General features: G+C 38.8%; 1 protein-coding gene across 1 annotated transcript; it reads left to right on the forward strand.

The window, feature by feature from the left end:
• Positions 1-35: 35 nt before the first annotated feature.
• Positions 36-22,134, forward strand: PRPF38A (pre-mRNA processing factor 38A). The gene is made up of 10 exons (XM_004001980.6): positions 36-185; positions 1,995-2,154; positions 3,667-3,788; positions 5,777-5,862; positions 13,731-13,841; positions 16,196-16,308; positions 16,912-16,938; positions 17,047-17,144; positions 17,561-17,609; positions 18,498-22,134. The coding sequence occupies exons 1-10, from the start codon at positions 56-58 to the stop codon at positions 18,538-18,540; spliced, it is 939 nt and encodes a 312-aa protein (XP_004002029.1). The 5' UTR covers positions 36-55; the 3' UTR covers positions 18,541-22,134.
• Positions 22,135-23,450: the final 1,316 nt, after the last annotated feature.

Below are 23,450 nucleotides of genomic sequence, written 5' to 3' on the forward strand. Positions count from 1 at the left end.
CGTGGATGTGACGTCTTAAAGGACCCGACGGAAATAGAACGTCAGGCGTTCTAAAATGGCGAACCGTACGGTAAAAGATGCGCACAGCATCCACGGCACCAACCCTCAGTATCTGGTGGAGAAAATCATTCGGACGCGAATTTATGAGTCCAAATACTGGAAAGAGGAGTGCTTTGGACTTACAGGTGAGCAAGAGCGTGCGGAACACCCCCCATCCCCGCCCCAACCCCTGTCGTCCCGTGGCCCAGTTTTCCGGAGTAGTACAATAGGACTGGCCCACTGGGGGTGAGATTTAGGGGGAATTTTTCAGTCATTCGGAAGAATCTGAGCGCCTACTCTGTGCCTAGTGTTGTGTTGGGCTTTGGGAACACAGATAGATGTGATAGGACCTTATTCGGAAGGGTGTCACACGTCGTTTCTTTGAGGCATTCCATAGTTAATGATAACTTACTGGGTTCCCGGAGAAGGCGATGTCACCCCACTCCAGTACTCTTGCCTGGAAAATCCCATGGACGGAGGAGCCTGGTAGGCTGCAGTCCACGGGGTCGCGGAGAGTCGGACAGGACTGAGCGACTTCCCTTTCACGTTTCACTTTCACGCATTGGAGAAGAAAATGGCAACCCACTCCAGTGTTCTTGCCTGGAGAATCCCAGGGACGGGGGAGACTGGTGGGCTGCCGTCTATGGGGTCGCACAGAGTCGGACACGACTGAAGTGACTTAGTAGTAGTAGTAGTAGTAGTAGTAGTAGTAGTAGTAGTAGTAGTAGTAGTGTTAACCCTGAAGGTCTTAAAGGAGCGTCAGTATTCCCGAAACCAAATTTATAATCTTACCAAATCTGGACCATTTGCAATATTTCACATTCCCAGTCCTAATATAAATATATGTTTTTAAGAGAAATCTTCCAGGTCGTCTTTGATACTCGGTTTAATTCTGGCTTTTTTTTGGTACCTGTGTTTCCCCCGTGAACCATTAGTTCATCTACTGTAAACCGAGCACAATAATACCCACATCAGAGGTCAACGGATTAAATGATTTAACCCAAGAAATCTAACGATTAAATGAAATAAAGTGTAAGAAGTGTTGGGTATATAGTTACAGCTTGTTCAGTCGCTAAGTAGTGTCAGACTCTTGTGACCCCCCTGGGCCGTAGCCTGCCGGGCTCTCTCTCCTCCACTGTCTGCCAGAGTTTGCTCAAATTCATGTCCATTGAGTCGGTGATGCTATGTATATTTAGCTACAGCCATATATTAATAAAAGTACTCAGTAATCAGTGGTGATAGTGGCGCAGGTTGTTACCACTGCTACTTACTCCTGTGCTGTTACTGCTCTGCCATCACCCTAGCTGTGTATCCACGGCAGAGCCATATTGGTTTTCAGAGTCGCCATTAAATTTTGGAGTCATGTAAGATTTACTTTGGGGGCCTTTTCTCATTCCAGAGGTGAAATGACTTGCCCTCGTTCACAAAACTGGTGTCTGATTTTGATGACAACATCGAGAAGTTATCCCTGTTGTCTAGATGAACTTAAGAGTTACATAGTTGAGGAGTGGTTTGTTACAGTTTTCCTCCTTCTAACTCTTATTTAATCTGGCAGTTTTTCCTCTAACATGATGGTGACAAGCACAGACTCTGAAGTCAGACTTCTTGGACTAAAATCCAGGCCCTGCCACTTTCTGGCTGTGAATCTTGAGCAAATCATTTAACCTTTCTTAGCCCTCATTTTCCTTAGCTGAAAACAAGGGCAGTGCTGGAACTTAAGCTCATGACTTGTGAAGATTAAATGAGATAGTATGAAGTGCTTAGCAGAGTGCTTGGCATATAATAATCTCTCAGTGTGTATTGGCTGCTGTTATTTATTGCACACTTGTTCTCCTAATATTAAGCTGTTAATTCAGGAGCACCAAATTTTGAACTAACTTTAACTCTCTGCACTTCAAACCTGTAAAAGCTTAGTCTTAATATGTCTGCAATGCCACTCTGTTTTTGTTTTTTAGCTGAACTTGTAGTCGATAAAGCTATGGAGTTAAGATTTGTGGGTGGTGTCTATGGTGGCAACATAAAGCCAACTCCTTTTTTGTGTTTAACCTTGAAGATGCTTCAGATTCAACCTGAGAAGGACATCATTGTAGAGTTTATAAAAAATGAAGATTTCAAGTGAGTAAAATATTTACTAGCTAATATAAATATTTTAATTTCATGGTCCAGAATTTGGCTTTGGTTAAAAGAAGTGAAACAGTGTATCCCATTTCCAAAGTCCCACTCTGGTATTTTGTTCCTGCGCCCCTTGAGTTTTTGTTTTGTCTGTTTTGATTGTATTAACCTTCTTTACTTTCTGAACCTTGGTGACTTTTCTTCCAAAAAAGTATTTCACAAAACTCACTGACATATATTAAGCAGAAGTTAATGCCAAATATGTTGGTAGCACTGAATACTTAAGGATGAAGAAAGCAACATAAAGTGTGGTGAAGAAGAGGGAGACGTTTGTGTTAATTGTAGGTTCATGTCCAGACCCTATTACCTATGAACTGTGACCTTGGAGAAGTTACTTAATTTTCTAAATTTTACTTTCTTTACCTGTAAAATGGAAACAATAATACCAACTCAGGATAGATGTGAGGATTAAGGAAGAAAGAGCTGTAAATCTCTATCGGTGCCTGTTGCATGGTATCTGGCCCCAAAATATAAGCTGTTTGAGGAGCTCACAGATGAGAACAGGAGACAGATGTAATAATAGATTATTATTGCCAATCTCTATTCTAAGAAATTTACATGCAATAATTTATTTAACCTCCACAACTACCCTGTAAAATTATTATCCCCATTATGTAGGGGATGAAACTTAGGCACAGAGAGATTGATTTCCCCAAGGTCAAATGCTGATAAGTGGCAATGCTGATTTCAGGGTCCATTTCTTTTGCCACTGTATTCTGTTTGTCATATAAGGAAATGAATTTCAAATGCCTACTGTTTATCAAAATGGAGATTTGAGTAGGTAGTTGGGGTATAGGAGAAAGGGAAAATAAAGGAATCTTACAAACATTAATGGCCAGAAAATAACTAACTTTTATTAGGTACCTACTCTATGCTATATACCTTGCTTAGCATCCTAACATTCATTTTTTACTTAATATGCTGAGCCATCAAGTTAGGGACTATCATTTTACAAGGATTGAGAAAGCAAAAGTAAATTGCCTAGGGTCACAGAGTTAGTAAATAATGGAATCAAAATTTGAACCCAGATGACTGACTTTTTTCCATAACCAGCATTCTGCTTTCTAGCAAATAGCAATCTGTGTAAATTACATTGTTAATAAATAAACCTCTACTTTCTGTTGTTAAATTCAGTATCTCATTTGATTCTTAAAATAATCCTATGAGGTGAATAGGTTGTATCTTAGTTTTACAGATGATGTAATAGACTATGAAAGTTGAGCATTATATCCCAAGTCACTGCAGCCAGTAAGTGGTAGAATGAGAACTTGAACCCAGGTTTCCATATTTTAGCTATTTTTTCTGCTGCCCTATGCTCCCTCTAAAAATGTAGCTTTCTCGTCTACCAAAGAGAAAAAAGAACTTGTTTATCCACTGCTGTCATGAGAAAAGTTACTTGTAAAACTCAGGAACTTGTTGGAATGGCCTGTTGTTTCACTGTTGTCTATCTGTCAGGTATGTCCGCATGCTGGGAGCACTTTACATGAGGTTGACAGGTACTGCAATTGATTGCTACAAGTACTTGGAGCCTCTATACAATGACTATCGAAAAATCAAGAGTCAGAACCGAAATGGAGGTGAGTATGGTGCTAAGTATCCAGGCCTTCATCCCTGAGCCAGTTTTTATTTTACCAGTATCTCTGGCATCACATAATCCAGATTGTTAGTGTCTTCAGTCAGGTCCTCCATCTCTCGTGAGGAGTAATAATACTCCGTTAGACTACTAGCTTCCTGTCAGCCTCACCCAGTCTGCCCCTGTCTGCCTGTCTTTCCAGCTGCATCTTATGGTAATCCCTGCTTTGCATCACGTGCTACATCCCATAAGATCTAGCTCCCGAATGACCTTTGCCTTAAAGTCCTTCCCCAGACCTCCCAAAGTTAGTTTTCCATTTGTTGGACCTTCACAGTTCTTTCTACTAGCCTCTGTTATATGATACTTCACCCTGTAATGCATGGACTGAGTGTGCTCATACTTATGTAGGAATCTTCCTAAAACATAAGTATATCCAGGAGGGGCAGCTCCATACCTTTTACAAAGAGACACATTTTATGGTAAAATGGGATTCAGAGAATGCAATCAGAACTTTTTCTCTCTTAGTGTCATAACAGAAGATTAGTAACATTGGCCTTTACCATCTAAATATTACATAAAGGAATACAAGGTTAAGAATTTGGTATTATTCTTCAAACTTTTGTTAGCTTACCTGTTCACTGGAATAAATACATACTAAGTGACAATGTTGTGCCGGGTACTGTACTACAAACTGGAAATAATGTGATGAACAAGATGGACATGGTCCTGGCCATCATGAGATTACTTATTTATGACTATATTATGCTAGACTAAGATAGGGTTTTTAAACCTAGTGATAATTTGGCCCAGATGTTTCTTTGTTATGGGGAGCTGTCCAGTGCATTGTAGAATGTTTAGCAGTATCCCTGGCTTCTACTCCCTAAAGGCCATTAGCACCCCATAGTTGGAGGGGCAATACCCCTGGTTGAGAACCACTAAACTAAGGTAATGTTTACCATAGAAATTCTAAAAAGCTGTTGCTCCACTTACTGTGTGAGATACATGATTCTTAAAAACAGCAAATCACAATCACTTGGAACTAATATAATATCTTAAGTCAGGTTTGCACATGTGTTCAGTTGCTAAGTCATGTCCAACTCTTTGTGTCCTCTGTCCATGGAATTTTCCAGGTAAGAATACTGGAGCGTGTTTTCATTTCCTTCTCCAGCCCAGAGATAAAACTCACGTCTCCTTCATCCGCAGCCAGATTCTTTATCACTGAGCCACCCAGGAAGCCCCAAGTCAATTATACATCCATTTAATAAAGTCTGCTGACCCACATAGGGGAAAAGATACATATTTTATTTTTAGGAACTTAGTAGGTTCACAGGAGATGCTGTACTTGAGTTGTAAGTTTTATTCAAAAACATTACCCTTTTATAATTCAGGACTCATTGTGCTTGTTTTTGTGCTTGTCTTTCCTGCTAATTGGGACAGCTTCATTCATCCCACTATCCCCAGTTCCTAGAAGAAGCATGGCATGTAAATGGCCCCAATAAAGGGGAGTTGACTGGTTGAAGATCGGTGGTGATGACAAGGCAGTGAAAGCCTGTAGGTTGAGCCCACATTTGACAGTAATCTATTCAGTGTTAATTTCCACACTACAATAACTTTATTAGTGCATGTGCAGGCAAAGGGAAGGGGCTTCCCTGGTAGCTTAGATGGTAAAGAATCCACCTGCAATGCGGGAGACCTGGGTTCTATCTCTGAGTCAGGAAGATCCCCTGGAGAAGGAAATGACAACCCAGTCCAGTATTCTTGCCTGGAAAATCACATAGACAGAGGAACCTGGTGGACTACAGTCCATGGGGTCAAAAGAGTGAAGACACGACTGAGTGACTAACACACACACAGAGGGAAACTGCAGAGAATTCACACTTTATATACCAAATACCCTGTTAGATATCTTGCATAAAGAGTCTTAAACTTCTTAAAGTTTTTCACTATTTAAACTTATTTCCAAGTTACTTGAACTTATGGTTTTTCTTTCAGAGTTTGAGCTGATGCATGTAGATGAATTTATTGATGAGCTACTGCACAGTGAGAGAGTCTGTGATATCATTCTTCCCCGGCTACAGGTAAGAGATAAAGGTCATACATACACAGTACACAATAACGTGTGTAAAGATTTCTTTATACACGTACATTGTAAAACACCATGGATCTCAGAATCTTTTTTTAACTGAAGTGTAGTTGATGTACAATATTATATGTTATAGGTATACAGTATTGTGATCCACAATTTTTAAAGGTAGTACTCCATTTATAGTTATTATAAAACAGTGGCTCTGTATAATATATCATTGTAGCTTATTTTATTTCGAATACTTTGTTCCTCTTAATTCCCTCCCTCTTTCCTCTCCTCACCGCTAATCATTAGTTTGTTCTCTATATCTGTGAGTCTGCTTCTTTGTTATATTTACTAGTTTGTTCCTTTTTTGAGACTCATATAAGTGATATCATACAGTATTTGTCTTTGTCTTTGATTTATTTCACTTAGAATAATATCTTCCAATACTGTGTAGCACAGGGAACTCTGCTCCATACTTTGTAATAACCTAAATAGGAAAATAATTAGAAAAAGAATATTTTAATTTTTCCTCACTTAACATAGTTATTTTGGAATATATCCATGTTTGCATATACTAATAGTTTTTTATTTCATTTGTTGCTCAATAGGAATAATATTCTGTTGCATGGGTATATATACCACAATTTGTTTACCCAGTCATCTATTTATGCAGAATTGTGGGGTGCAAGGTCAGTGTATAAAAGTCAGTTGTATGTCTCTACATGAGCTAGGAACAATTAAATTTGAGATTTTGTATAAAAGATACTATTTATAACTGCATCAGCTGTAGAATTGATGCTTTTGAACTGTGGTGTTGGAGAAGACTCTTCGGAGTCCCTTGGATTGCAGGGAGATCCAACCAGTCCATTCTGAAGATCAGCCCTGGAATTTCTTTGGAGGGAATGATGCTGAAGCTGAAACTCCAGTATTTTGGCCACCTCATGCGAAGAGTTGACTCATTGGAAACAACTCTGATGCTGGGAGGGATTGGGGGCAGGAGGAGAAGGGGACGACAGAGGATGAGATGGCTGGATGGCATCACTGACTCGATGGATGTGAGTCTGAATGAATTCCGGGAGTTGGTGATGGACAGGGAGGCTTGGTGTGCTGCTATTCATGGGGTTTGCAAAGAGTTGGACACGACTGAGCGACTGAACTGAACTGAATAGTTCTTTATTTCATTTGTTGCTCAATAGGAATAATATTCTGTTGCATGGGTATATATATACCACAATTTGTTTACCCAGTCATCTATTTATGCAGAATTGTGGGGTGCAAGGTCAACGTATAAAAGTCAGTTGTATTTCTCTACATGAGCTAGGAACAGTTAAATTTGAGATTTTGTATAAAAGATACTATTTATAACAGCATCAAAAATATAAAATAATTGTGGATAATTTTGTCAAAAAATGTGTAAGACTTTAAACAATATAAAACATTGCATTACTGACAGAAGCTAAAGAAGATATAATTAATGGAGCTATATCATGTTCATGGTATATCTGATACCATGACTCAACAATTGTCAGTTCTCCCAAATTAATCTTTAGATTCAATTTGGTTCCAATCAAAATCCAAATAAAACTTGATAGAACTTGGCAAACTGATTCTAAAATGTATAGGAATATGGAGAGGACCTAGAATATCCAAAATAGCTTTGAAAAAGGGCAAAGTAGGATAAACACTACTTAATTATAAGACAGTGTTGTAGTGGCATAAAGCTAGACAAGCAGATCAGTGGAACAAAGTGAAAGAACCAGAAGTAAGTGTATAGTACATGGTCACTTGGTTTTCTGCAGAGATGTTAGGGCAATAACAATTGAAAAAGGATAACCTTTTCTGCAAATGGTGCTAAAGTGATTAAATAGCCATATGAGACGATTGAATGTCTTCTCGCTCACATTATATGTAAAAATAAACTTGAGGAGGGTAATAGACTCATAAAAGCTAAGAGTAGAGAACTTAAGGAAAACATAGGTGAAAATCTTAGTGACCTCGTGTTTGACAAATTCCTGTAATGTGAATTATTTATTAGAAATTAATAAACTGACTTTATAAAAATTAAGAACTTGCCTTTCAGAAGATGCTATTACAAAACTAAAAAGGCAAGCCACAGACTGGAAGAATACGTTTGTACAACATATATCCATAAAAGTTCTTGAATCTGTACTTTATAAAGGACTCTTGAACTTACTAACAAGAAGGCAACCCAGTGGGAAAATGAACAAAAAATTCTAACAGATCTTTTACCAAAGAAAATACATAGTTGACCAGTAGCACATAAAAAGGTATTCTATATCATTGATCATTCAGTTCAGTTCAGTTGTTCAGTCCTGTCCGACTCTCTGCGACCCCATCCAACCATCTCATCCTCTGTCGTCCCCTTCTCCTCCTGCCCCCAATCCCTCCCAGCATCAGGGTCTTTTCCAGTGAATCAACTCTTTGCATGAGGTCGCCAAAGTATTGGAGTTTCAGCTTCAGCATCAGTCCTTCCAATGAACACCACTGATCTCCTTTAGGATGGACTGGTTGGATCTCCTTGCTGTCCGAGGGACTCTGAAGAGTCTTCTCCAACACCACAGTTCAAAAGCATCAATTCTTTGGCGCTCAGCTTTCTTCACAGTTCAACTCTCACATCCATACATGACCACTGGAAAAACCATAGCCTTGACTAGACTTGACATAGCTTTGACTAGACATTAATCATTAGGGAAATGCAAATTAAAAGCATAGAAATATGCACTATATACCTAGTAAAATGTGTAAAATAAGACTGATCATATCAGGTGTTAGTGAGGATGGAACTAGAAGTTCCTCCTAGTTAGGAGGAACTAGAAGTCTCCAAAGCCTATTGGTGACAATATAAACTGAAACAACCAAACTTGGAAGAGTTTGGCAGTTTCCAAAGAAGTTAACCATTGAATCCAGCTATTCCACTTCCAGAAATTTACTCAGGAAATGAAAGCATATGTCCACACAAAGTCTTAAGCACAGATAATCTTAACAGTTTCATTTGTAATGGCCAGAAACTGGAAGCAACCCAAATGTCCATCAAGTGAATGAATAAACAAATTGTGATGTGGCCATATAATGATACTACTACTCAGCAGCAAAAATGAACTATTGATAAATAGCAGTAGCATGGATGAATCATAAAATAACTGTGCTGAGTGAAAAAAGACACAAGATTGTATGTACTGTGTAATTCCTTTCTGATCAATGTAAACTGTAGTGACAGAAAGAGCAGTGGTTGCCTAGGTATAGGGTAAGGGACTGGGGAGGAGAGGGAATGAGAAACCCGAAAGGAGCACAGGTAAACTGTTGGGTGGAGCGGCTCTATCCGTTACACTGATGTATTGACTTACATTCGTATACAACACAATACTCATCAAATCGTGTACTATAAGAATTACAGTTTATTGTGCATCACTTGTACCTCAGTGAAATTGTAAAATGTATCGCAGAAATCATTGGGATACCTGTAGACTAAGAACCTTTGACTCTCAGATTCTGATATTCTGTGTAAAATTGGTAGCGTTGATGAAAGGCTCCCAGAGACAGTGTTTAAGATGGGGCCTGGGAACAGATTCTTCAGAGTTTTAAGCAACCACAGAAACCCAAATTGGGAAGACCCAGAACTTAAGATCTCCTTTTTGATGCTGCTGTAGCTCAGTAATTCTGAAGCAGTTTGCTGTATCCCACCTTGCCTTGCTAGATAAAAGCCAAGAAGGAATAATTTAAAGATCAAAAGTCACGTATTTTTGCTGTTCAGTTGCTCAGTAGTGTCCGAATCTTTGCAACCCCAAGAACTGCAGCACTCCACGCTTCCCTGTCTTTCAGTATGTCCCAGAGTTTGCTCAAACTCATGTCCGTTGAGTCAGTGATACCATCCAACCATCTCATCCTCTGTTACCCCTTCTCCTCCTGTCCTCAGTCTTTCCCAGCATTGGTCTTTTTCAGTGAATGGGATGTTTGTATCAGGTGGCCAAAGCATTAGAGCTTCAACTTCAGAGTCAGTCCTTCCACTGAATATTCAGGGTCAGTTTCCTTTAGGATTAACTGGTTTGATCTCCTTGCAGTTCAAGGGACTCTCAAGAGTCTTCTCCAACACCCTTATTCAAAAGCCTAAATTCTTCGGAGATCAGCCTTCTTTATGGTCCAACTCTCACATCTGTACATGACTACAGGAAAAACGACAGCTTTGAGTACATGGACCTCTGTCAGCAAAGTGATGTCTTTACTTTTTAATCTGCTGTCTGGGTTTGTCATAGCTTTTCTTCCAAGGAGCAAGCATCTTTTAATATCATGGCTGCAGTCAACTATCTGCAGTGATTTTGGAGCCCAGGAAAATAAAATTTGCCACTGTTACCATTTTTTCCCTGTTAGCCATGAAGTGATGGGACCAGATGTCATGATCTTTGTTTTTTGAATGTTGAGTTTTAAGCCAGATTTTTCACTCTTTTCACTCTCATCAAGAGACTCTTTAGTTCCTCTTTGCTTTCTGCCTTTATTTAGAGTGGTATCACCTGCATATCTGAGGTTTTTGATATTTCTCCTGGCAATCTTGATTCCAGCTTGTGATTCATCCAGCCCAGCATTTTGGATGATGTACTCTACATAGAAGTTAAATAAGCAGGATGATGATATACAGCCTTGATGTACTCCTTTCCCAATTTTGAACCAGTCCATTGTTCCATGTCCGGTTCTAACTGTTGTTTCTTGACCTGCATGCAGGTTTCTCAGGAGGCAGGTAAGGTGGTCTAGTATTCTCATTAAGAACTTTTGACAGTTTGTTGTGATCCACATAGTCAAAGGCTTTCACATAGTTAGTGAAGCAGAAGTAGTTGTTTTTCTGGAATTCCCTTGCTTTTTCTATGATCCAGTGTGTGTTGGCAATTTGAACTCTGGTTCCTCTACCTTTCCTAAATCCATTTTGTGCATCTGAAAGTTCTTTGTTCATATACTGTTGGACCTAATTTGAAGAATTTTGAGCATTACCATGCTACCATGTGAGATGAGTGCAGTTGTGCAGTAATTTAAACATTCTTTGGCATTGCCCTTCTTTGGGACCGAAATGAAAACTTCAGTCCTGTGGCTGTTGCTGAGTTTTCCAGATTTGCTGGCTTAATGAGTGTAGCACTAACAGCATTATCTTTTAGGATTTGAAATGACTGAGCTGAAATTCCATCACCTCCCCTAGCTTTGTAGTAATGCTTCCTAAGGCCCACTGAACTTCACACTCCAGAATGTCTGGCTCTAGATGAGTGCCCACACCATTTTGGTTATCCAGGTCATTAGACCTGTTTTCTTTAGTTCTTCTGTGTGTTCTCGCCACCTCTTCTTAATCTCTTCTGCTCGTGTTAGGTCCTTGCCATTTCTGTCCTGTAGCGAGCCCATCTGTCCATGGAACGTTCCCTTGGTGTCTCCAGTTTTCTTGAAGAGATCTCTGGTCTTTCATTCTACTGTTTTCCTCTATTTCTTTGCCTTGTTCACTTAAGAAAGCTTGCTTTTCTTACCTTGCTCTTCTGGAACTCTGCATTCAGATGGATGTATCTTTTTCTTTCTCCTTTGCCTTTCACGTCTTTTCTTTTCTCAGCTGTTTGTAAAGCCTCGTCAGACAACCATTTTGCCGCCTTGCATTTCTCTTTCTTTGGGATGGTTTTGGTCATCACCTCCTATACAGCATTATGAACCTCTGTCCATAGTTCTTCAGGCACTCTGTCTACCAAATCTAATCCCTTGACTCTATTTGTCACTTCCACTGTATAAATGTAAGGGATTTGATTTAGGTCATACCTGAATGATCTAGTGGTTTTCCCTACTTTCTTCAATCTGAGCCTGGATTTTGCAGTAAGGAGCTCATGATCTGAGCCAGTCAGTTCCGGGTCTTGTTTTTGTCAGTCTGATTTCAGTATTGACCATCTGGTGATATCCACGTGTAGGGTCATCTCTTGTGTTGTTGGAAGAGGGTGCTTGCTGTGACCAGTGTTTTCTTGGCAAAACTCTGTTAGCCTTTGCCCTGTTCCATTTTGTACTCCAAGGACAAACTTGCCTGTTCAGACTAGGTAAATATATGAGAGACAAAGCAGAGATTATTACTTACTAGGGGATTCAGGGAAGGGAAATGAGGAATGATTCTGGTGTGATGAGGAAGTTTTTAAACTAGTGAGAGGTGGTGATGGAAGAATTTTACACTTTAAAATTGCTGATTGTGTACATTGTGAATTTCACCTCAATAAAAAACAGATCAAAGGGACCTGAAAAAGTCAATATGGAGTATAGAATGGATTGTAAATATGATAAATGGGCAAGGTTAACTTTCTTGAGGCAGCAAAGCAGATGGATAAAGATAGTTGGTAGTTGGTAGTGCTCACAGATAAGTGCAATGAACCACTCTTCCTCCAGAGAGACTCAATTACAGAAAATCATAGAAAATAATTCTGAAAATTATTTCTCCTTTTCCATATTGATTATTATAGACTGTAGTGAAAAGGATGACATTTCAAATCTGAAAACCTGATTTCAGGGTCCAGTTCTCACACTTTTTATCCTTAGCTGTGATATTATGTTTAGAAATACTGTAAAAAAGGATAGACTCCAAACTACAGTCAGGTTGGGACTGAGGGTTCTAGAGTCCAGTCATCTCTGAGCAAGCGTGTTGATGCAAATGGGGTGGTCTGCTGGAATCTAGAAGGAAAACCCACAAAGCAGACCTCAGGAGAGGAAAGTTGAACTAGGACTGATACATGTTACCACATCACTGAGAGGTGTGTTCTGGTGTGGGCCTCTCTATGTGCTGGATGAAGTGACCCTTAAGACTACCTTTAGCTTTGATTTGTTCTTTTAAGCAATCCATAGGGCATAGCTTCTCACCTGCCCTGGCATGGGCAGGGAGCTTCTCTGGAATGAATTCTAATTTTATCAAACACAAATACTGTAAGTTAATACGTTGATGTTGATCACTTCGAAGTCTGGTGAACATCAGGGCTTCTGGATACCGTGTCTCATACAGTCCTAGATCCCAGATTGGTGATCTTTTCCAAGGAACCCTTTTTCAAGGGATTCATGTCACTGAATGGCATCTTTATCTCATTTCTCCTAACCCTTACAGAATTTTGTCAGGGATGAATGAGAGCAAAATAAGAGTACAAATGGTACTATTTATTTTAGGGCTATCCAGTGATCTGTATGTCCTTGGTGCACACACACACACAAACAAAACCATAAGGGTCTTATGACCCAGCCAGTCCTTTTTTCCGTCTTGAACTCACCTTTGCCTTTCAAGTCCTTAGTCACTTAGGATTGCTAAGTCACATCTTAGAAGAAAATGAAACTAGGAGGTGGTTTGTTTATATCCTGAGCCTTGTTCAAAATGCATGTCTGTATACAGCTCCCCAAATCCTGGGTCTAATAGACAATTGGTGCTAAGAGCAGGAGGACCCAAACCCCCACACTGGACTGAGTCTTAGTGAATCTCTCAGTGGATTCTGGTCTGAGCTGCTGGAAAACTCCCAGCCAACATTGTCTTGAACTATTGGCCCTTTTGTGTGAAGTCCATAATTTCTATTCAAGGCTACAGCTATACTGATTGATGTTCTAGTGACGTTAGAGTATAAGGTCACAGGGAGTAGAGGCAATAGAAAAGTGATATTCTCTTCATCTTTGTATTTCTCTCTTTACAGGGAAACTTTATATATATAGATCCTAGGTATGCTAAACTCTCTAAGAATATCTGTGTCTGGGATATCTTTGAGATGAAATTGCCTCAGCTATTGTGCCATAGGTTTTCTGTCACTTCCAGAAGCCCAGTGTTGGAGCTTCAGGACATAGAGGAGATAGAAGGGCCCTCTCTAACTTTCATTGTGTTCTCTGTAGAAACGCTATGTGCTAGAGGAAGCTGAACAGCTGGAGCCTCGGGTTAGTGCTCTGGAAGAAGACATGGATGACGTGGAGTCCAGTGAAGAGGAGGAAGAAGAGGATGAGAAGGTCAGGCACCTGGGAGCTTAAGGGTTGAAGGAGGGAGAATTACAGGGAATGGGAATGGTTTTTTTGTTTTGTTTTCAAACTTTAATTTTATTTAGTTTTAACCAAAAAAGAAAAACCCCAAAATACAGTATTTCATCATTGAGAGTGTGGGTCCTAGAGTTAAATGGACTTGATCCGTATCTCAGCTCTCGTTTACTAGTGGCATTATGTTATGTAAATTATATAATCTCTATTTTCTCTTCTATAAAGCAAGGATTAGGATACCTTTCTTTGAGGACTTTTATGAGTATTAAATTAAATTATATACATAAAGCCCTTAGCTTTGGGACATTATAATTACATAATAAGTGGTAACTCTTAAATACTTGGGACAAAAATAATAATGTTCATAACTGAATGCATACTAAGAAGTAAACCTAGTTTAGGGAAATAAAAACCACCTACTGCATAGTCATGTCCTTCCACTATTTGTTAAAAGGCTGAAAACTTGAAATCAAGTAAGTTGTCAGGGAGCAGTCAGGTAAACTATTAACAATTCAACAGAGTATTAGGCCGCCATTAGAAGTATTATGAAAAGTAACAAGTGAACTTCCTTGGAGGTCCAGTGGGTAAGACTCCATGCATCCACTGTGGGGCAGGGCGGTGTGGAGAACTAAGTTCTAAGTTAGTTCTCCCTGTTAGGCAAACTAAGATCCTACATGCCACTTGGTGCAGCCAGAAAAATATGTGATAACGTGGAAATGATTACAGTAAGTTTTGTTTTCTTTTTTAAGATCTAAAACATTTGTGATTAAAATTATATGTGTAGAAAAAGCTAGGGGGAAATATAAGAAATTCTGGCCTGTGGATATCTGAGGTAGCGCAGATGAAAGTGTAGTTCTGAGCTTAGCAGGCTCCATTTAAGATAAGTGCTAAGGGAAGCACAGTCATTCATGAATGGAAAGCCAGGCACGGCTGAGGGGCTTTTCTGTGGTGAGTGAACCAAAAATATGCATTCTTTTTTTTTTTAATGGAAAATTTTATCACATACCAGAATGGAGAGAATAAATCTCCATATACCCATCACCTAGCTTCAACAGTGATCAGCTCAGCTATTTTGTTTCCTCCACATCTACTCAGTTGTCCTCCACCAGTTATCTCAAAGCAGATCACAGCCATCATATTCTCTCATATTTTGGGAACAACACAGACCCCTTTCTAAGGCACAGCCACATACCATCATCAGCCCTTAAATCAATGATTCCTTAATATTAAAATGTCAGGTCATAACATTCTATACAATTTTCATCATCTCTATTTTTGTTATTGTGTCCCTGTGGTATCATTTAACATGTTCATTTGTCTATTTTATTTTCTGTTAACTAGTTCTTGAGTCTTTAATTGGATTTGGGGGTTTTGGAGTGGAGCAACCTGCTTCATAGGTATAGTGTACTTCCTCCAGGATAAACAGTCTGTTCTCTGTTTGTAATATTCGGATCCACTGATGATCTCTGCATAGATCCATTAAGGATTATAAAATAATGATATTTTTTAAAAAACCTCCCAAATCAACATTTAATTTTTTAAATAAAGTTTATATAAGAAAAGTAAGGTAAGTTATTTCCCTTTGTCATGTTTTAAAATCAAGAGTTGATTTTATAGTATTCTCCTAAGAAGGTTTGCCCTTGGTAACATTTGAATTTATCAATTAAAATATATTTGGTGTTCTGGACCATTATTGTCCTTGTTGATGCTGAAATTGTCCTGTGTCTGGCCAGTGGGGCCCCCTCAACTTCACTTTTTGATGCAATCATAGTAGTTTCAGCCCCTTGCTATCTGATACAGTGATATGTTCTAGTTGTGTCTTATTATATTGTAGCCTGGACCTAAAAGTAGCCATTTTCCCAAGAAGCTCTTAGTTCCATTAATTGAGATATGCTATTTAGAGACCAGTCTGGGCTCATTGCTACATGGTATTTCTAGGCCTTTACAGTTGATAAAGCTAAAGGAAAAAGAAATTTTAAGCTTAAAATACACTCTATTTAACCTCATCAGTCTTGCATCTCTATTTCTTCTTTCACATTGGAAATCCAGCTTCTTAGGAGATAAGCATACTTACCTCTCATTACTCTTACATAGTTCCACAATAATGGTACCAGCACTAGAACAGTAATGGGATTATCAGATTTTGATTTTTTTTATTTGGTAGTGTTTTCTTGTCCTCAGTGTTATCCCATATATATTCAAATTACTGTGTTTTAAAGTCAGTTGGAGGTGGAATTTGGGATGGGATGGGGAGGAGGGTATAAGCCATGTTCCTAGTTGGCTCTCTATAAGCCTGTGCTCATCACTGATCCAGGCCCTCTCTTTTCCAGTTGGAAAGAGTGCCATCACCTGACCATCGCCGGAGAAGCTACCGAGACTTGGACAAACCCCGTCGCTCTCCCACACTGCGCTATCGGAGGAGTAGGAGTCGGTCTCCCAGAAGGTAAGGCCTTAGGCATTGGCATCTTCCAGGGATACTTTAAGCCCTGGAGTGTAGAAGTTTGGACTTCATGGAAGGAAAATGCTAGCCTGTGGAGAATGTGTGCTCGCCAATGTATTAGTTGCTCCAAAACCACCACCCACAAAACCTCAGTGGCAAACATTTATTTAATTCACAGGTCTGTGGCCAGTGATTTAATTTGGGCTTAGACAGTTTTTTGAGTATAAGCTATGGTCACTCACTTGTTTTGCAATATTCTCTGTTGGCTAGTGTAGATGGCCTTAGCTAGGATGACTGGAGCAGTTCATCTGTGTGTGTGTCACATTCTAGCCTAGGGTAGGCCTGTTCCCATGGCAGTGGCAGAATATGAGACTGAACAAGCCCAACCATGCAAGTAATCTTTCTAGCATCTGCATCACATGTACAAATACCCCTTTGGCCAAAGCAAGTCACATGGCCAGTCCCAGACTTGGAGTCAGAGGGTATTAAAGTTAAATGACAAAGGACATGGATAACAGAGTTGGGTTAAGATTTGGGGCAATTTTAGCAATTTACAGTGTCCAGGGCACCTACTAAGGTTCTTCTTTCTTTCTTCTTTCCGTGTAGGCGGAGTCGGTCTCCCAAGAGGAGGAGGTAAGCCTTTAGTGACTTGTGATGAAGTATAGAGATTTGGGGAGGGGGGATGTTGTTGTGTTTATATTGTCAGGACAGATATGGGAGTCTGACCAGTCATTTCCACAGCCCCTCCCCTCGCAGAGAACGGCATCGGAGCAAGAGTCCAAGACGTCATCGCAGCAGGTCCCGAGATAGACGGCACAGATCCCGCTCCAAGTCCCCAGGTATAGCATTAGGGCCTTTTGCTTGCTGTTGGTTGTCTCAATAAAGAAATGTAATAGGAGCAATTAGCCTCCTACAATACAGGAGTACCTTACTTTATTACTGCCTAGAAAAGGAAGTGGACATAGAATTTGAAAATTAGAGTTGACATTTTAACTGTCATTTGCCAGCTTTGTTGATAGGATGGTGAGCTTCAGTTTTCATCTGAAATTATAGGAGTAAGACATGACAGAGTAGTGGTAAATACCCAGTGTGGTGTTAGTGAAATTTAGCCATAAAGTCCTGAAGGCTAAGTGGGTTCAGTTCTTTGCTACCAACAAGGTGTCCCTATCACAAGCCAAAAATAAACTAGGGGAAATAACAGCAGAGAGTATGAGGATAGAAACTGGTACACTGAATAGTCTTTCTTCTTCTCCAGGTCATCACCGTAGTCACAGACACAGGAGCCACTCAAAATCTCCTGAAAGGTATGGATTAGCTTCTATTTTGACTTAAGAATTTAAGTCTTTACTCACAAATTAAAGTCCCAATTACAACTCAGTTAGACCTGAAATATTCTTGTGTTAGTGGATATAATCTCCACCAATACAGTTTAGGAATTCTCCTTAATTATAGGACAAAGTGGTCTCTTGCCCTGAAAATTACTAGAATTATATATACATGAAGTTATTTTTCTTGTAGGATTGCGGCTTTGGATAAAGGCATGAGCCTTAATCTCAGGAGACCTGGGGTTCCTTCCCAGCTTTTAAGATTTTTTAAAATGTATTTACTTCTGGCCACACTGGGCTTTCTTTGCTCCTGGGCCCTGTCTAGTTGTGGTGAACAAAGGCTACTCTCCAGCCACAGTATGTAGGCCTCTCACTGCAGTGACCCCTCCTATTGCAGAGCACAGGCCCTAGGGCTCATGGGCTTCGCAGCTGCAGTACACAGGCATAGCTGCCCCATAGCACGTGGGGTCTTCCTGGACCAAGGATTGAACCCGTGTCCCCTGCATTGGCAGGCAGATTCCTAACCACAGGACCACTAGGGAAGTCTCAGTCCCAATTTTTAATACTTAGCAGTTGAATGACATTGGATAAGTCATTTTCATTTGGTAAGCTTTCATTAGATACCTCTAGAAACTGTACACTGTTGGAAGCACTCGATCTCTCAGAGGTCATTTCTTCAATGATAAATTTGGAGAGTAATGCCTAACTCAGTGTTGCTCTTAAACATAAAACACCAAGTACCTTTAATGAATATTGACTGTCTTTGTCCCCCATCAGTGTTAGCACGTATCAGTCTTTCTCAAAAATCCTTCCTCAGCTCCTAAAACAGCTGGTAAATTTAATGATTTGTATGTGTCACCATTTCAGGTCTAAGAAAAGCCACAAGAAGAGCCGGAGAGGGAATGAGTAATGGACTCAGTTTGGTTTTAATACAAGTGGCCTTCTGTGGAGATGAAGGCATCTGTCTACGTGAAAGAAAGATCTACTCAGTCCCAGGCAGCTATGAGAGTATTTTAGATTTTTTTTAAACCACATTTTCTTCACTTTTTTTTAACATGGAAGAGGTGCTGAGTTTTGTATCTCTTTATGAATTGTACGTAATCCACACATTTGAAAGATAATGGTTCCTGAACTGAGAGCTGCTTTTGGCTTCTTTGTACAAACTTGTTTATACTCAAATTTATGAGGGTAGAATGGATTCAAATAGAGTGTATGAAACAAGGGGAGGATGTGGCCACCTTGTTATTTTTGTTATTAAACTTGACACACCCATTTCCTGTTTTTCTGTGGTTTTAGTTTTGGTTTACACTGAGATTTGAACTGTTTTGAGAATTCTGAGATATGTGCTGCTGTTCCATTAAAAAAAAACAAGTCGGTAAAATATATTAGCTCCAGGTTTTACTTCCAGCAGCAGCAAATGGTAATAAACATGAAAACTGACCTGTTATCAGCAGCTTTATAAGAATGAATTCAGTTGTAAGGCTTTTTCTGGATCATTTAATCCAGTTGCATTAAACGTTCAACAAACAGTAAAACTTGACACCTATTACATAGCATTATTGTATAGTGTTTCTTCTTCCCTACAGCCTTGAATTCCAAATTAAGGTGCTCAGCACCTTTATGCTATGAGCATTGATATTATCAAGACTAGCAGTAGCAGCAGGGCAACCAGGATGAAAACGTTCAATGGAGAGAAAAAATATCTAATGCCAGTCAGAGTTTTAACCTGAGTTACTGGACAACAGCACCATTCACAAAACCAGAAAATACAGCAGGAAGAAACCAGGTTTTAGAGGGGCAGGTAGTGAGAATTGTGGTAGTAGGGAGAAAAAAATGCATTCAGCTTAACTTGAAGTTTACTTTGAGACAGCCATGGTATATCTAGATAAAGCCCAGACATTATAAATAAGAACTGGAGTTGAGCTAGTGATCTAACCCTGAATTAACAATGTTTAGGTAATTGTAGGTGTAGAATTGAATGGAATGCCTAGGGAGCGTACATTTGTAAGGAAAACTAGTAGTAGAATCATAAGCAACACTCACTCTGTTGAGGAAGAAGGGCAAACACTGACTGAAAATTGAAATAATTGAATCATTTCAGAAAGGTAGAGGAAATGGGAGAGATGGGTTAAGGATGCTAAGGACAAAGAAGCAAAATAAGGATTAAATAGTGCCCATGGGTACTGATAATCAAGAGGGTGTTGGATCTTTGCTAGAGGAGTTCTGTCTACCTGTACTTACCTTTCCTCCTTTAAAATGGAAAAAAATAATTGACATTTCCTGCAGCTCTGCCCCTGGCAACAATTATGAAGACCAACTGCCTCACAGGATCCAGTTTCTTGGAAAGTCATATCTAATCATAGGCTAAACATCCTATTGATTGTTGAACTTGAGGACTTCAGCATCAATATTAAAGTGTTTGGGGATCATATTTGAGATTTCATGTTCTTCAATAATTGTTCTCCTGATACTATTTGAGCTAATAAAATCATGAGTTATTATGGCTCAACATACAACTATATATAGGACTGTCTTTAAAAATTAAATGTAAGCGCCTCTATTTCTATCTGTTATATAGAATCCTAGCAGAAATGAAAAAAAAGTGTATTCTGGCTGAATGACCTATGGACCAACCAAGTTATCATCCAGTATATTAGTTTTAAAAGTATATTTTTAAAGTATAAAAATGTAGAAATCCACCCTAAACCCCAGTAATATTTAATACCAAAAATAAACCTTCCCAAGTGTAAACTGCAAACTGACATGTCAAACCTCTCTCTCTGGAGATCCCTTTGATAAACTACAGAATTGTAGAGCAGATGACTTCAGGACGAACCTTGCTGAAGGACCATTTCTGTCATCTGTGTGCTAGCCTACTGCATGAGTGAGGCCTTGGAACTAAAGGTTTACAACTTTGGCCTGTATTTAGAGACATATTTTTCATGTTACCTCTATACTTATACATATTCTGCACTAAAACAGATTTCAAGAAAATATTCCGTATGCAAAATACATTCTGATATTTCTATGTATTATCAGTTTTACTGTTGGGTGTACAACCGCTAAATTGTTTATACTCCCCACAATTTGAATATACTGCTTTAAAAGGTTTGCCATTGGGCATGATGACCTTTTAATACTAAAGAATTAAAGGATATGTATTCTTAGGAGCAAAGGAAACAATAGATTTGGTGAGAGGCTTCCAGTGTAACAACCCAACTTAAAAGTTCATTCCTCTAGCCTCTCCATTATTTTTGGCAGATCTAAATTTAAATAAGCACTAACCAGAAAAAAATGCTCACATGCTGGTCATTCCTAGCCAAAAAAAGGAACAAGTTTCTACAGATTCAAAAAAGATAAAATGATCTGTTTCTTTTTTAATGCAAGAATACAAGTTCTAAGAGATTAAAAGATAGAAGTGGAAAGTAAGCATGGCAGAACTTGAAGAAATGAAGATTTGTAATGAAAGCCTTACAAAATACAAAACAGACAAGGCACAGAGAAAACAAACTGGAGGGAATAAAAAATGGGAAAAGCTATATAGATTTCAAGCTATATATATTATTATAGAGATAATAAAAAGATAAAGAAACCTTGCCTATGATTAACTGATATTTCTGATAAAGGGAATTGGGCAAATCAACTTAAAAAATTCAAATAGAAGAAAAATCACCTTGATTTAAAGAGAAAAAGAATATGGGAACCCAAGCAGAGAAATCAAGTCATGTATAGTGAGGGAAAGGATCAAGATGGCCTCAGGTCTCCACTAAGGTAGTGAAGCAAAAGGCTCCAAAGGTCTAAGGAAAACTGTGCCAGGAACTTTATACCCAGCCAGGGTTGTCCTTAAAATATAAAGGGAATAGACATTCTTAAGTATGCAAGTGCTTATAAGCATACAACCACTAGGGGGAAAACTGCCTGATGTTACTGAACAAGAAATGAATCAAATTAAGGATTTAGGGAAAAAAGCAGTAAAAGAAATGGCAGTAAACACTTTAGAAATTTTAAATAAAAATAATGGGAAATCATTAAGACAAATGAAATATTTGAACACTGTACAGTAAGCAGGAAGTAGAACTCAATTTTTTATGACAAGAGTCATACAATCTCTAAAACATACATGAAGCTGGAAAAAAAAAAAAAACTCCAGCCTCTTCAATGTTTTCTATACTTGTCCTTAATTTCAGCAGTCTTTAGAACTAGATTCTCTTGTAGAAAAAAATTTTTTATAAGTTGAAAATTTTACATTTTTTTCTTCAGTTAAATTGAAGTAAAATTAATTTGCTATATGTACTAAATACAGCATGTGAACCCACTTTTGTAAAACTTTTCCTATGTACGTGTAACTATATATATATGATATGTGTGTATTAAAGAGATGGTTTAAAAGAATGAAATTCACTGGATATTAATAGTATTTCTGGTTTATGGAATTTTTAGTGATTTTTATACTGTTATTTAATGCTTTTTTTGTAATAAACAGATTATCCTTTACAAGGAAAAACTGTATTTGGCGTTTAGGGCTTTTTTATAACCTTACCAACACATTTTATATATTGATTCTTGGAACTGCAAATTAGTAACCACTTTTCAGCAATACAGCAATTTTGTTGTATGTAGCTTTCCAGGTGGCACTAGTGGTAAAGAACCTGCTGGCCAGGAAAATGTCAGTGCAGGAGACATAAGAGACATGGATTAGATCCTTCGTCCAGAAGATCCCCTGGAGCAGGAAAAGGCGACCCACTCCAGTATTCTTGCCTGGAAAATCCTATGACAGAGGAGCCTTAAGGGCTACAGTCCATGCTGTCGCAAAGAGTTGGACACAATGAGGTGACTTAGCACAGCACAGCTAAGTCAATGGACTTCCCTGGTGGCTCAGACGGTAAAGCGTGTTGCTTACAATGTGGGAGACCTGGGTTCAATCCCTGGGTTGGGACGATCCTCTGGAGAAGGAAATGGTAACCCACTCCAGTACTCTTGCTTGGAAAATCCCACGGACAGAGGAGTGTGGTGGGCTACAGTCCACGGGGTCACAAAGAGTTGGACACAACTGAGCGGACTCCACTTTTTTAGCACAGCACAGCAGGAACCTCTGTGAACTTTTATCCTTTTTATCTAATAATCCCATTTATAAGAATTCACCATAATAGAATACAGTTGATCTTTGAATAATGTGAGTTTGAACTGCATGAGTCCACTTGTATGCAGATTTTTTCCCAATAAACATTACAGTTCTACATGATCCAAATTTGGCTGAATCTGCAGATGTGGATATGGAGGGCCAACTATGGGATTTGAGCACCTGTGGATTTTGGTATCTGCCACAGATCCTAGAACCAATTCTCTGTGGATACTGAGAGCTGACTATAACCAAATACAAGAGTAGCCTATCCTATCATCACTTTACATATATATTTTATAAATGAGAAGAGCTGGAAACAGCAGACGTCTATCTGCAGGGGACTGAATGAATATATAGTATGTTATTGTTCATCTTTTTAAATAATCTTTAATGGCAAAGGAAAATGTTAATTACTCCATGTGATTAAACACTATACAAAAATTTCAAAGCAATGTGATAAGCGTGTGTGTATTCTCTGCAGAAGACTGAATTTCAGACTTCAATTGATCTACAAGAGATTTGAATTCATAATTTTATAGTTTATATGAAAAGTCTAAATTATAAAACTCAGCTACTACCACATAAATTACAAGTTTTCTATTTTTCAACTTGGAACAGTTCTACAATTGAATACTAGCAATTACTGAAGGAGGGACACGTGAGATGCTGAAAATTACTACATAGGAACACTGTTACAT

Source organism: Ovis aries, chromosome 1 (assembly GCF_016772045.2).
Source record: "Ovis aries strain OAR_USU_Benz2616 breed Rambouillet chromosome 1, ARS-UI_Ramb_v3.0, whole genome shotgun sequence".
Taxonomy (NCBI): domain Eukaryota; kingdom Metazoa; phylum Chordata; class Mammalia; order Artiodactyla; family Bovidae; genus Ovis; species Ovis aries.

Excerpts from the sequence above, each read along its gene's own strand:
- PRPF38A (XM_004001980.6), top strand. The coding sequence starts at position 56 with ATGGCGAACCGTACGGTAAAAGATGCGCACAGCATCCACGGCACCAAC. Across the intron at positions 186-1,994 it reads GGAGTGCTTTGGACTTACAG|CTGAACTTGTAGTCGATAAA; the intron begins GTGAGCAAGAGC and ends TTTGTTTTTTAG. Across the intron at positions 16,309-16,911 it reads AGGAGTCGGTCTCCCAGAAG|GCGGAGTCGGTCTCCCAAGA; the intron begins GTAAGGCCTTAG and ends CTTTCCGTGTAG.